The sequence below is a fragment of the Salvelinus fontinalis genome, chromosome 37 (genome assembly GCF_029448725.1).
Source record: "Salvelinus fontinalis isolate EN_2023a chromosome 37, ASM2944872v1, whole genome shotgun sequence".
NCBI lineage: Eukaryota > Metazoa > Chordata > Actinopteri > Salmoniformes > Salmonidae > Salvelinus > Salvelinus fontinalis.
Window position 1 is genome coordinate 11,989,497 of NC_074701.1, and position 14,945 is coordinate 12,004,441.

General features: G+C 42.3%; 1 protein-coding gene and 1 long non-coding RNA gene across 2 annotated transcripts in view; one reads left to right on the plus strand and one right to left on the minus strand.

Moving 5' to 3' along the window:
• The window catches only part of dntt (deoxynucleotidyltransferase, terminal), a 140,789-nt gene that overhangs the window by 62,133 nt on the left and 63,711 nt on the right, over positions 1 to 14,945 (plus strand). Inside the window, exon 7 of the mRNA XM_055901993.1 lies at positions 7,332 to 7,464. Coding sequence (XP_055757968.1) covers positions 7,332 to 7,464 — 133 coding nt within the window. The remainder of the gene's footprint in view (positions 1 to 7,331; positions 7,465 to 14,945) is intronic.
• LOC129836155 (uncharacterized) overlaps positions 1 to 14,945 on the minus strand; it is a 209,314-nt gene that overhangs the window by 60,418 nt on the left and 133,951 nt on the right. The window lies entirely within an intron of this gene.

The window sequence follows — 14,945 nt, forward strand, 5'->3', positions numbered from 1 at the left end:
CCAAGTCTAATCGCCCAGTGCTACAGGCGTCGCCATAGTTCCTCCAGGAATCCTGCCCTAGGAAGCCTATATCCCAGCCCCCGAGCAGTATGACGGCCACCCGGGAGGATGCAAGGGGTTCCTCACTCAGTGTTCTCTGGTGTTCGAGCTACAGTCCTCCTTGTTTCACACCGATCGGACAATGATGGCCCACATCATCTCTTGACTCTCGGGCAGAGCGTGGGCAACAGCGGTGTGGGAACAGTAGCCACCATCCAGAGCTGCGACGAGTCTTCGACCACCCAGTTGGCAGACGAGAAGTGGCCAGCCAACTGTTCAACATCCACCAAGGGGCCTGGCCAGTGGCTGACTTCACCATTGAGTTCTGCACCCTCACCGCCGAGAGTGGATGGAATACGGAGGCCCTGGTCACCACTTTCCACCAGGGTTTGTCTAACTCCATCAAGGATGAACTGGCCTCTCGGGAACTGGGAGAGGACCTCGAGTCCCTGATGGCGCTGGCAATCAGGATCAACAACCGCCTCCGAAACGCATGAGAAAGCGCCTTTTTGACACCATCCCAGTATCCTGAGCACCCCAAGTCCCCCGAACGCAGCATTGAGGGGCCCATGCAGCTGCGACGCATACATCTGAGCCCATAGGAGCGTGAAAGGCACATGTGTGAAGGCTGCTGCCTCTTCCTGCTGAGGTCTCGGCCATCTCCGAGCTACATGACCAGAGCTGACGGGAAATGCCAGGGCTCGCCAGGACAAGGGGAGACCCTGTTGAGCTGTGCAGTTACCCTCTGGCTACCAAGTCACCATTTGTCTCTACACTACCCACAACCATCCACTGGGACAACCGTCAGCACCAGATTCAAGCCTTAGTGGACTCCAGGGCCACAGATTTCATTTAATTTCATTAATCAATATTTCGCCAGAAAATTACAAATCTCCTGCTTGAAATGTCCCATCCCTCTGCAGATTCAAGCCCTCGATGGACGCCCCATTGGCTCCGGCCAGGTGGTATATCAGACCAAGCCCGAAAACCCCCTTATCCTAGGGTACCCCTGTCTAGGGCTACATAACCCACTATTCCTTTGGTCCATGGGACACCTACTAGACTGGGGTAAGGACTGCCAGCCTAAGTATCTAAACCCCCACCAAAAGCCTTGCCATGTCCTCCTGCATCCATTGAAGACCAAGGCTTCTTTGCTCACCCTCCCGAATACTTCGACCTCCGGGAGGCCTTCAGTAAGAGGCAAGCTGCCACCCTTCCCCCCCGTTGTCCATACGACTGTGCCATAGAACTCCTACCCAGCTCCACACCTCCCCGGGCCGTATATACTCCCTCTCGACCCCTTAAGCAGCAGTCATAGACAATTACATCCGGGAGTCGCTGGAGGCGGGTTTCATTCGCCACTCTACATCCCCAGCTGGTGCAGGCTTCTTCTTCATGGGTAAGAAGGATGGAGGCCTGTGTCCTTGTATCGATTTCAGAGGGCTGAACCGGATTACGATCTAGAATCGTTACCCCCTACCCCTGATGTCCGCCGCCTTGGACTTGGCTCAAGGGGCCAAATTCTTCACCAAACTGGACCTCCGCAACACTTACAATCTGGTGAGAATCAGGGAGGGAGATGAGTGGAAAACTGCCTTTAAGAGAGGTTTAGCATTCTCTGTCACTTTTGAGTAGTTTAGGTGAAAGAGCAACCTAGAATAGGAACTTTTTCTTAGCAAGACTTCAAAGTTCTTATATGAAATACCCATGACTGCCAACTTGGGAGAGTGGAGGAGAAAGGTAGAGAGGCGAGTACAGGAGGGCAGGTCAGACGAGATAAAATAGCATATTCCTTAGTGTCACATGCATTTTGAGTTATACCTGTATACTCTCAGAAGAGAGGGTAGTTAGTACCAAGAATGGGTTCTTCATTTTGTCGCTGTAGGGGAACCCTTTTTTGGGCTGTGGAGAATATTTTTGTTTCGTTTTTTTTAATAACCCTTTGTATAACTATTTGTATGGTTCTTCATTACATTGTTAGAACCAGAGGGTTCTTTATTACGCTGTTGAAAATTTCCCGGCTACTGGTTGCAGTAAAAATATGGTAAATATTCAAAAAGCAGCTGTATTTTCTGAGTTGGATTAAGGTATTTTTTGCTGTAAGGGACAGTATCCTTCTGTATTCTGATAACCTGGAAGTGATCCTCACTTGGGATTTGAACTCACAACCTCTCAGTTGCTATTGACCTGAATTTCCTGTACATCCCCCAAGTCTGTAGGTATAATGGAGATTTGTAAAAATATTAGAATATTGGGACAAAAGTTTCTGTGATTTGTCCCAATGGGGTTCCATTTAGAACTATCTCATGAAGAACCCTCTGGTTCCAGGTAGAACCAATAACAGGCTCTACAGTTATACTTATAGGATACTTCAGATGCGCTTATGGCACACACTGTTAGGTACTCACATGGTACAGGTCGGTATCTTTATTGGTAAATGTGCACAAAATCTAATATATTGGGACATTTTTCTACCCAATATATTCAATATAAGGTACAATCATTACTGCACTCATTAGCATATTTGCAGGCATGGTCTAAAATATGTTGTATTTGTGCCAACCATTAGTGGAAGTGTTGTACGAGTTAAAATGGTTTCATCATTATATTGATAAAGGTTGAGCAACTCATTTGTCTACTTCCAGTTCTGCAATCTTTGTAATTTTTTTTATTTTTTTTATTTCACCTTTATTTAACCAGGTAGGCAAATTAAGGACACGTTCTCATTTACAATTGCGACCTGGCCAAGATAAAGCAAAGCAGTTCGACACATACAACAACACATAGTTACACATGGAGTAGAACAAACATACAGTCAATAATACAGTGAAAAATAAGTCTATATACAATGTGAGCAAGTGAGGTGAGATAGGGGAGGTGAAGGCAAATAAAATATATTAATAAATAAAAATATAAAAAAAGGCCATGGTGGCGAAGTAAATACAATATAGCAAGTAAAAAAACATGGTTGGTTTGCAGTGGAAGAAGGTGCAAAGTAGAGATAGAAATAATGGGGTGCAAAGGAGCAAAATAAATAAACACAGTAGGTAAAGAGGTAGTTGTTGGGCTAAATTATAGATGGGCTATGTACAGGTGCAGTAATCTATGAGCTGCTCTGACAGCTGGTGCTTAAAGCTAGTGAGGGAGATAAGTGTTTCCAGTTTCAGAGATTTTTGTAGTTCGTTCCAGTCATTGGCAGCAGAGAACTGGAAGGAGAGGCGGCCAAAGGAAGAATTGGTTTTGGGGGTGACCAGAGAGATATACCTGCTGGAGCGCGTGCTACGGGTGGGCGTTGCTATGGTGACCAGCGAGCTGAGATAAGGGGGGACTTTACTTAGCAGGGTCTCGTAGATGACCTGGAGCCAGTGGGTTTGGCGACGAGTGTGAAGCGAGGGCCAGCCAACGAGAGCGTACAGGTCGCAGTGGTGGGTAGTATATGGGGCTTTGGTGACAAAACGGATGGCACTGTGATAGACTGCATCCAATTTTTTGAGTAGGGTTTTGGAGGCTATTTTGTAAATGACATCACCAAAGTCGAGGATTGGTAGGATGGTCAGTTTTACAAGGGTATGTTTGGCAGCATGAGTGAAGGATGCTTTGTTGCGGAATAGGAAGCCGATTCTAGATTTAACTTTGGATTGGAGATGCTTGATGTGAGTCTGGAAGGAGAGTTTACAGTCTAACCAGACACCTAGGTATTTGTAGTTGTCCACATATTCTAGGTTAGAGCCGTCCAGAGTAGTGATGTTGGACAGGCGGGCAGGTGCAGGCAGCGATCGGTTGAAGAGCATGCATTTAGTTTTACTTGTATTTAAGAGCTAATAGCTTATAAATATCAAGAGCTGCACTGAACCTCAATCAGTGTCCCTGAAACAAGGACGGTTGTTGCTAACGTGCGCCAATGTGACTAGAATGACTTTGTAAAAACAGCCAACTGTCCGGGACATAGACATGTCTTATATGGGCAGAAAGCTTAAATTAACTGCAGTTTCCAATTTACAGTAGCTATTACATTGAAAAATTACCATGCTATTGTTTGAGGAGAGTGCACAACAACAAAACACTTATCACGGCAACTGGTTTGATACATTCACCGCTGAAGGTAAATACTGTACTTACATTCAGTAATCTTGCTCTGATTTGTCATCCTGAGGGTCCCCGAGATAAAATGTAGCATAGTTTTGTTTGATAAAATCCCATTTTTATATTAAAATGTAGGAACTGGGTTCTACAGTTTGAACTTCTTCCACAAACTTCAAAGTGTTTCCTTTCAAATGGTATCAAGAACATGCATATCCTTGATTCAGGTCCTGAGCTACAGGCAGTTAGATTTGGGTATATCAGTTTAGGCGGAAATTGGTAAAAATGGTACGATCCTTAAGCGGTTGAGGTTTGCATTTTCCGATTAACTTAATGGCAGTTGGTCCTTGCCCCCGGGTATATAGACTACTGCAGCATAGATACTGCCAAACACAGCCCCCATACCACTAAAGGGAAATCAACAGAACACCAACTTACAGTACTACTCTGAGACAAGGCTGAGTACAGCCCACGAAGATCTCCTCCACGGCACAAGCTGGAGTCAACCCACTCAAGTCAAGTATAACGAAAAAAGCCTGGCACGACGTGACGCAACCCTCCTAGAGACGGCATGGAAGAGCACTAGTAAGCCAGTGACTCCCCAGTAGTGGGGTCAGAGGCAGAGAATCCCAGTGGAGAAAGGGGAGCTGGCCAGGCAGAGACAGCAAGGGTGGTTCGTCACCCCAGTGGCTTGCCGTTCACCTTCACACCGTTGGGTCAGACTACAGTCAATCATAGGATCTACTGGAGAGATGAGTTTTCAGTAAAGACGTAAAGGTCGAGACCGAGTCTGCGTCAGATTTTTGCAATGTTGACTTTTTTCCACATTTTGTTGAGTTACAGCCTGAATTTAAAATGTATTAAATTGAGATCACTGGCCTACGCACAATACCCTATAATGTCAAAGTGTAATTATGTTTTTCGAAGTATTTACAATGTAATAATTAATGAAAGCTGAAATGTCTCGAGTCAATGAGTATTTGTTATGGCAAGCTTAAATGAAATCAGGAGTAAAAATGTGCTTCAAAAGTCACATAAAAGTTGCATGGACTCACTTTGTGTGCAATAATATTGTTTAACATGATTTTTGTGTGACCACCTCATTGCTGTACCCCACACATACAATTATCTTTAAGGTTCCTCAGTCGACTAGTGAATTTCCAACACAGATTTAACCACAAAAACCAGGGAGTTTACTTTATGTCCTTAATACAAAGTGTACTGTTTGGGGCAAATCCAACACAACATGGCGGTGGCTGCATCATGTTATGGATATGCTTGTCATTGGCAAGGACCAGGGAGTTTTTGGTTATAAAAAGAAACGGAAGAAAGCACAGGCAAAATTATAGAGGAAAATTTTCCAACAGACACTGGGAGACAAACATACCTTTCAGCAGGACAATAACCTAAAACACAAGGCCAAATGTACCCTGGTTTTGCTTACCAAGACGCCATGAATTGTTCCTGAGTAGTCTAGTTACAGTTTCGACTTAAATCGGCTTGAAAATCTATGGCAAGACTTGAAAATGACTCTCTAGTAATGATCAGCATCTAACTTGACAGAGCTTGAAGAATTTAAAAAAGAATAATGTGCAAATATTGTACAATCCAGGTGTATAAAGCTTCGAGACTTACCCAGAAAGACTCACAGCTGTAATTGCTGCCAAATGTGATTCTAACATGTATTGACTCAGGGGTGTGACTACTTATGTATTTTGATATTCAACACATTTGTAAAAAATACATAAACACATTTTATCAATGTGTGTAAATGGGCGAGGAAAAACATGCATTTAAGCCATTTTGAATTCAGGCTAACACAACAAAATGTGGAATAAATCAACGGGTATGAACACTTTCTGTAGGCGCTGTAGTGATTCTAAAATTTACAGTAACTTCCTGTTGCTGATTTTTGGCACGCTCACTTACCTGATGGTGTGGCAAGAAGGTCAGTTGGTTGTCAGCCAAGAGGTTGAGGCCAGGTGAGGCTATCCCAAGTGTGCTCACCAGAAATAATGCTTAGTAGTACTTTCCTGCTGTCAAATGACCTAGTGGCCTCATGGGTGGAATGTTATTCACATTTTTTTAAATGTCTTGGTAAATATTTTTATTTTTTTAAACCTGTCAAAAATCTGTTTCCATGTCAAACTGTTTTGTTATATTTCAGTCTTCTGTGAAGTATTTAAAGTGTAATATTGGGACACAAACTCGAAATGTAATACATTTCAACTGACAGTTGAAGAAGGTGTCTTCCTTTTTGTAAGCCCAAAACCATATGTGTGAGGTGTATATTTTTTGTTTCAAAGTAGATTTGTTTAAGACCAGGAAACACTCTGTGTGACCATGATTTAGCCCACTGCAGTAAAAGGACAGCGGGGCTCTTTATCACATTCTCTTACAAATACAGCAGAACTGACAGTGTTAAAAGACATGCTCAACCTTTGACAAAATAATCATCAACCACTTAAATTGGTACAACACTTCCACTGACGATTGGCACAAATACACAAAATTCAGTAACTTGTTGTTGTTTACTGTACTTTCACTGCAACCGGTAGACTGTAGTGTACTGTAAAATAACAGGAACTTTTTAACAGTGTAGCATTTCATGGCATAAAGGGAAACATGGTGGAGAGGGAAAGAACAGGAAGGTTCTTCACAACCATCACAGCAATAAAGAACACTTCCTGAAATGCAAAAACAATTGTTACACATACTATATCACTCTGACCCTGGACAAAGAACCCCCCCAACAAAACTTTTTTTAGCGTGTACTCCTTGAACACCAATTAGCTTATATTCCCACTCTTTTTAGGGCTCAAAGAGCTTTAGCACTTCAGTGTGTAGTGTTAAATGCATCCGCATGCATGATACACTTTATTTGCACATTAGTGTGTCATGCAGCATAATCAGTTTTGCAACAGAACGTTTAAAACACATACAATATAGTCCATGCTGTAATCTTCATATTAAAAAGCTACAATATTCACAAAGTTTATGGGTTATAGGTTATACTTAGGAAAATGTTTTAAAGATTTGTGATTCTAGTTTTCATATGAATAATTACAGGTAAATTACTGGTACATTTTGAAAGTTACTGTGAATATTACCTGCCTTTGCAACCCTATATATAGTCCACAATGCTAATGCTACTGTAACTATTGTCCACTTCAGATAGACAGCTCATAGTGCTTTTTATATTTTCCCCTCAGGCTTCCTGTATTACAGGGACATCTCCAAGGCTGTCAGTAAAGCCGAGGCCAAAGCTCTTAGAAGCATCATTGAAGAGACTGCCCATTGGATCGCACCCGATTCTATACTGGCTCTGACAGGTGGCTTTCGCAGGTACAGTACAACTCTTATCTCAGCTTGTCAGTGTGGATGTATTTGTGTACGTTATTGAGTTTGAAATAGTGAGCCATTGCAACACTTTCTGTACAGTATGGAATACTCTTAGTTTCTTGTAGTTTTCAGTCTACATATGACAGACATGGTTCTTTTGTTCCTGCCACGCAAGAGAGAAGAGGCATCAATCGTGTGTTACACTACAGTAATTACATTCAGCATCTAAACCAATGTCACTTACATGACATTACCATGTTCACAAGGAACGGCTACATTAACTTAAAAGGCCAGCTAGGCGGATACAATGTGGGTCCGTTTGTTCACATCCTGCGCCATCACTTTCTCTTTATGTCAGTTCCCAGTGAGCTCGAAGCACTGGGCTCTATGGTATTGTAAAAATGTTGCCGTGACTGGTGGCGGTGTGTGGTTAAATAATGCATGAGCAGTCTGGCAATAAGGACAGGCGCTTCTCCTCTCTACAGGAGTGACAGGCCTTCTGCTGCTTAGTCAACAGTCTGTTCCACGTATATCTTTTTGATCTGTCCTCGTTCCACAACCATCTCTCTCTTTCTTTCTGTATCGCAGGTTGGGGCATTTCTTGTCCTGACTCGTGTACTGGAGGCTCTGCAGAGTGGTCATTAGCTGCCACTGTCACAAAGTCATAAAATCGGATTTTAAACCTAACCCTCACCTTAAAGGCCCACCTTAGAGGAAGTTGCTGCAATATGTTTCGAGTAATTCCTGTCCTACAGTGAAAATTCTTGTTTGTTTAACCTCGAAGACTGACGCTGGCTGGTAATACATATTCAGGAATTGGGGGTGGGAACGTTGTGGCGATTTCCACATTTAGCAGAGAAATAGCAATAAATAGGCCACTGACTGACAGCTGTCAGTGTAATTAGCTAGCATGCTAACCTTAGCAAGCTAATGAAAGTTATGTGAACACCATTTCAGTTAAGACAGGCATACGAGCTGTTGACATGTTGAGGGTTGAGATTTGTCTGACTCTTGCCATTTTATAATTCCATTGAAACAGTGTCGGATTCCAGACTTCATTCATATTTGGAAACGCACACAGACATGATCATATAGCTATATTCTTCGTTCTCTGTTATCATTTCAGCAAGCTAGCTAGCTATATATCAGTGCATTATCTAAACTGTGCAGCTATATATCAATGTATTATCTAAATTGCACAGCTATACTGTATAGCAATGTATTATCTAAATTGCACAGCTATACTGTATATCAATGCATTATCTAAATTGTGCAGCTATATATCAATGCATTATCTAAATTGTGCAGCTATACAGTATATCAATGCATTATCTAAATTGAAGCAGGGAATCTGCCATAGAAATAGAACGAATATAAGCTCCGGAAATATGGATAGCCTAACTATTGAATGGTTTGGAATGTGTATTGAAGCAATGGGCAAGTTTGGTTTGCATGGCCCGGTACCCAGTGCTACACTGATTCTTTAGAATCAATGGAATTGTCAAAAAAATTGCAAACCCTGCAAACATTTTAAAAAATGTTTTATTTCCTCTTTATTTAACCAGGTAGGCATGTTGAGAAGAACTTCTCATTTACAACTGCAACCTGGCCAAGATAAAGCAAAGCAATGCGACAAAAACAACAACACAGAGTTACACATGGGATAAGCAAACGTACAGTCAATAACACAATAGGAAAATCTATATACAGTGTGTGCAAATGTAGTAAGATTAGCGAGGTAAGGCAATAAATAGGCCATAGTGGGGTTAAATTACAAATTAGCAATAACGCTGGAGTGATAGATGTGCAGATGATGATGTGCAAGTAGAGATACTGGGGTGCAAAATAAAAGAAAATAACAATATGGGGATGAGGTAGTTGGGTGTGCTATTTACAGATGGGCTGTGTACAGGCACAGTGATTGGTAAGCTGCTCTGACACCTTGGGCACAGGGCCATGCAAAACGAATTTGCCTAAAACGTTAGTGGTCAAAACCATTAATCTTGGGGTGACGGGGGGAGCGGGATTCTAAAATACAACCATATCACACAATTTTACCATTTCTAAAATGGTAATGTGTTTTCTTTATGAAGACTAGCTCAAAAATAAGTGAAACCTGACAAACTATCCAATGCTGCACCCCCTATTTTAATTTGCTCCATGGCAAGGTGGCCAAGTGTAGCGTCGTCACAAGTTAACAGCCACAACGTATCCAATTGTTACTAATTGGCTATTTTATCTGGTGGAAACCAAAGTGTTGGCTACAGAGAATAACTGTTTGGATCTCAGTCACAAAGTGGAATTTCAACTGGTGTTTCTACTGGTATGGGCATTTAACCCTAACCTTTACCACACTGCTAACCCTAATGCCTGACCCTAATTTTTGTTTTCATAAATGTTTATGATATAGACGATTTGACTTGCAGCTGGCCCATCTCTCTCTCTCTCTCTCTCTCTCTCTCTCTCTCTCTCTCTCTCTCGCTCTCTCGCTCTCTTGCTCTCTCTCGCTCTCTCTCTCAATTTCAATTCAATTTGCTTTATTGGCATGACGTAACAATGTACATATTGCCAAAGCTTATTTTGGATATTTACAATATAAAAATAAAAAGTGAGAATCAAAATTGTCAACGGGACAACAGTAACAACAATAACCAAGTGTCAAAATAACCATACATTCAACAATAACAATAAACATACAGTAGAGGACATGTGCAGGTTGATTGGTCTGTCAGACACTGTCCCTCAACTTATGGCAGGCAGCAATGTAGTGCGCTGCCAACCCACAGCTCTCTGCTTCCTCCCCCAACAGGACGGGTAGCATACTCTCATCAGAGAGGTCTTTGAAACCTTGAATAAGGGTTTCAAATTTGGGGAAATGGCACTCTAATTGTTTTATATTTTTTACATTTTGTCAGGAAATGCAGCTCCGTCTCAGGTTCTGCTATTGTGCCGTGGTTGCACAGCCTTTCATCTACAGGGAGCCAGGTTGTCCTGTGTCTACCCCTCTAAATTGCAAGGCTGTGCTCACTGAGCCTGTATTTTGTCAAAGGTTTTGATCAGTAACCATGGTCAAATATTTAGCCACGGTGTACTGTCGATTTAGGGCCAGATAGCACTGCATTTGTGTTTGTGCTTGTGTTTCCCAATAAGCAATATAGTTTTGTTTTGACTGTGTTGTAATTTGGTTTTTCCTGATTGATTGGATGTTCTGGTCCTGAGGCTTCAGTGTGTTAGTAGAACAGGTTTGTGAACTCAGCCCCAGGACCAGCTGGATGAGGGGACTCTTTTCTTTGCTCAGCTCTTGGCATTGCAGGGCTTGGTAGTGATATGAGAGGGGGTCACTGTATTTTAGATGTTTCCAAAACTTAATTGCTCTTTTTTGAGTTTTTATTATTAGTGGATATATGCCTAATTCTGCCCTGCATGCATTGTTTGTATGTCACGTTCCTGACCTGTTTCTGTTAGTTTTGCATGTGTTAGTTGGTCAGGACGTGAGTTTGGGTGGGCAGTCTATGTTTTCTGTTTCTATGTTTGTTTAAGGGTTGCCTGGTATGGCTCTCAATTAGAGGCAGGTGTTTGGCGTTTCCTCTAATTGAGAGTCATATTAAGGTAGGTTTTTCACACTGTTTGTTGTGGGTGGTTGTCTCCTGTGTCAGTGTTTGTTGCACCATACGGGACTGTTTCGTGCGTTCTTCGTTTTATGTAGTAATTTTTCCTGTTGTGCGTTCTTCGTGTTTTATGTAAGTTCGTATGTTCAGGTTTGTCTGCATTCGATTTACATTTAAGTCATTTAAGTCATTTAGCAGACGCTCTTATCCAGAGCGACTTACACATTGGAAAGTTCGTACATATTCATCCTCGTCCCCCCGTGGGAATTGAACCCTGGTCCCCCCCGTGGGAATTGAACCCACAACCCTGGCGTTGCAAGCGCCATGCTCTACCAACTGAGCCACACGGGACCACACGGGTTTTGTTATTTTGTTAATTATTCAAGTGTTTTCGTTTTGTGTTTTTTCCAGTCTTGTTTAATTAAAATTATGCCATTTCACAACGCTGCGCCTTGGTTCAATCCATGCTCCTCCTCTTCGGATGAAGAGGAGGAGGAACACCGTTACATTGTAGTTTTCCTCTGGACATGTAGGATAATCTTACAGAACTCTGCATGCAGGGTTTCAATGGGGTGTTTGTCCCATTTGATGAAATCTTGTTTTGCAAGTGGATCCCACACCTCGCTGCCATAAAGTGCAATTGGTTCAATGACATTCAATTAGTTTTAGCCAAATTTGAATAGGTATTTCAATTTGAATTTGCTTTTTAATGGCGTAGAATGCCCTGCGTGCTTTCTCTCGCATTTCATTCACTGCCTCATTAAGGTGTCCAGTTGAGCTTATTTTTAAACCTAAGTAATTGTAGTGTGTGCAGTACTCTATATATTTTGTACCAATTGAGAACTTTGGTTCCCTGAGATCTGGATCGTCTCTGGAAAATCATTATTTTAGTCTTTTTGGGGTTTACTGCCAGGGCCCAGGTCTGGCAGTACTGCTCTAGCAGGTCCAGGCTCTGCTGTAGGCCATGTGCTGTGGGTGACAGCAGGCATAGGTCATCTGCGATGAGTAGGCATTTAACCTCTGAATTGTGGAGACTAACACCAGGGGCTGAGGATTTTTCTAGAATAGTGGCCAATTCGTTGATGTAAATATTGAAGAGTGCAGGGCTCAGATTACAACCCTGACGAAGGCCCCGCCCCTGGTTAAAGAATTCTGTTATTTTCTTGCCAATTTTAATGCTGCACATATTGCCAGTATACATTGATTTAATTATGTCATATGTTTTACCCCCTACACCACTTTCAATAATTTTGTAGAACAGTCCTGTATGCCAAATAAAATCAAATGCTTTTGGGAAGTTGATAAAGCAAGCATATATTTTGGTATTATTTTGGTGGACATGTTTATCTATCAGGGTGTGTAGGGTGTAAATATGATCAGTTGTGCGATGTTTTGGTATAAATCCAATTTGGCTTTTACTCAAGACATTGTGCTTATTAAGGAAGTTTAGAACTCTTACATTTATAATACTACAGAAAACCTTCCCCAGGTTACTGTTCACACAAATGCCTCTGTAATTGTTAGGGTCAAATTTGTCTCCGTTTTTAAAGATTGGGGTTATGAGTCCTTGATTCCATATGTCAGGGAAATAACCTACACTCGGGATCAAATTAAACAGTTTTAATATAGCCAATTGAAATTTTGCACTGGTGAGTTTGAGCATCTCATTTAGGATGCCATCAGGTCCACATGCTTTTTTAAATTTGAGAGCCTGAAGTTTCTTATAGAGCTCCTGGTCAGTAATTGGGGAGTCCAATGGATTTTGATTGTCCTTTATAGCTTTTTCTAATCCATTCAACTTCTCATGAATTTGGCGTTGTTCTGCGTTTGTGTCAATTTGAATGGTGTTGTAGAGTGTTTTAAAATGGGTTGTCCATATGTCACCATTTTGTATCGCTAATTCCTCTTGTTTATTTTATTATTTTTTTTTTCCAATTTTGCCAGAAGTTGTTTGTGTTTATGGACTCCTCAATTAGTGTCAGCTGCTTGCTGTTGTACTGTGCTTTTTTGGTTCTGAGTGTATGTTTATAGAGTTTTAAGGTCTCACAGTAATGAAGGCGTAATTCACCATTATTTGGGTCTCTGTGCTTTTGGTTGGATAGTGTTCTCATTTTTTTCCTTATAATTTTACAATCTGCATCAAACCAGTTGTCATCTGTGATCTTTTTTGTTTTGTTTTTTATCAACTTCAATTGTGCTTCTTTTGCCGTTTGCCTGAATATATAGTTGATGTTTTGTACTGCTAGATTGATGCCTTCTTTACTGTGAGTGAATGTGGTATCCAGAAAGTTATCGAAGAGTGTTTGGATATTTTGGTTCCAGGTTGCTTTCTGGTATTCTTCTGTGCTGTTTTGGGCCCATCTGTATGAATTTCTGATGTTGTAGAGCTTACTGGTCTGTGAATGTGTGGTTGTTTCCATGTCTGTTCTTTTGAGGAACAACGTCATTTGGCTGTGATCAGACAGAGGTGTTAGTGGTTTGACAGTGAATGAGCTGAGAGAGAAAGGGTCAATGTCTGTGATCATATAGTCTACTGTACTGTGGCCAAGAGGTGAGCAGTAGGTGAATCTCCCCAAAGAGTCCCCCCGTAACCTACCATTGACAAAGTACAGACCCAGGCTTCTAGAGAGCTGCAAAAGATCCCTTCCAGTTTTGTTGACGGTGCTGTCACTGTTGTTTCTATGGGGGAGATGAAGACAGTTAGAAACAGTATGGCCTGTAATAAAGCTGTCCCCTCGTGTGCTTGTTAGATCAGGTAGTGTTCCTGTGCGCGCATGTGTGCCCACAGATGAGCACATTTCCCTGTGCCTGGAAATGGCACATCTCTTCCTCAAGGGTGGGGAAGATCTCCTCTGAGTAATATGGGGATTCTGAGGGAGGGAGGGGGGGGGGGGGGTGTATATTGCGCAAAGGAACACATAGTTTTCTGTCAGAACAAGTTCTTTTTTCAGTTTTAACCAAATGTGATATTTGCCAATTTTGAGGGGATCAATTAGATGTTGTTGTTCGGATTTGTACCAAATTATCAATCCTCCAGAGTCTCTGCCTCTATTGACAGAGCTGTGTTTCTGTGATAGCGCAATGACCTCTCTGTAGCCTGTGGGACAGTGAGTGACAATGTCAGCCTTACACCATGTCTCCTGCAGAATGATGACGTCAACATCTTTAAGGTTTTTGTTGAACTCCAGTGATAAACTCTTCAGTCCAAAGGTTGATGAGTTTAGGCCCTGAATGTTCCACATGTTACTGATAGTGATTTCATGTTCCAAAAGAAAGAATAGCAGTCAGAAATACAGTAACTACTAACTAATAAGTTGTTAAGAGTGAGATAAACAGGATAACATCTAACATTATTTCTGTTGTAAAAATAAATATTCCTATTCATTGAACAAGTAAATTCTAGTACAATAGGTGTGTGTGTGTGTGTGTGTGTGTGTGTGTGTGTGTGTGTGCGCTTGCATGCGTCCGTGTGTGTTTAGTGCAGATGTATTGGAGGAGCTGTTAAATCTCACTTAATCCTACAGGGTTCTCCTGTCCTCTGACGACCTCTGCGTAGCTGCGCTGGTCCTGCTGTTGGGCCCTGTGGAGTAGAGGGGGGCCAGTTCTGGGCTGTGGGGCTTCCTCTCTGGTCTGGTAGGGATGGTGGTCTGATGCGGGGTAGTAGGCTGGGCCCGGTCCGGTCTGGCTAAGCCGATGGAAGTGGTGATGCTCTGGTGGTGGGTGGGGCCTGTGGAGTGCGCTGGGTCTGGTGGGGCGTTGAAGGGGGCTGGGGCTCCTTGTTGGTGCAGAGGTCTGGTAGGGGTCTCTGGGTGGTCCTCTGTCCAGTGCGGCATGGGGTGTTTGTCTACCAAGTGCCACGTCCTTTAGAGACTTGGC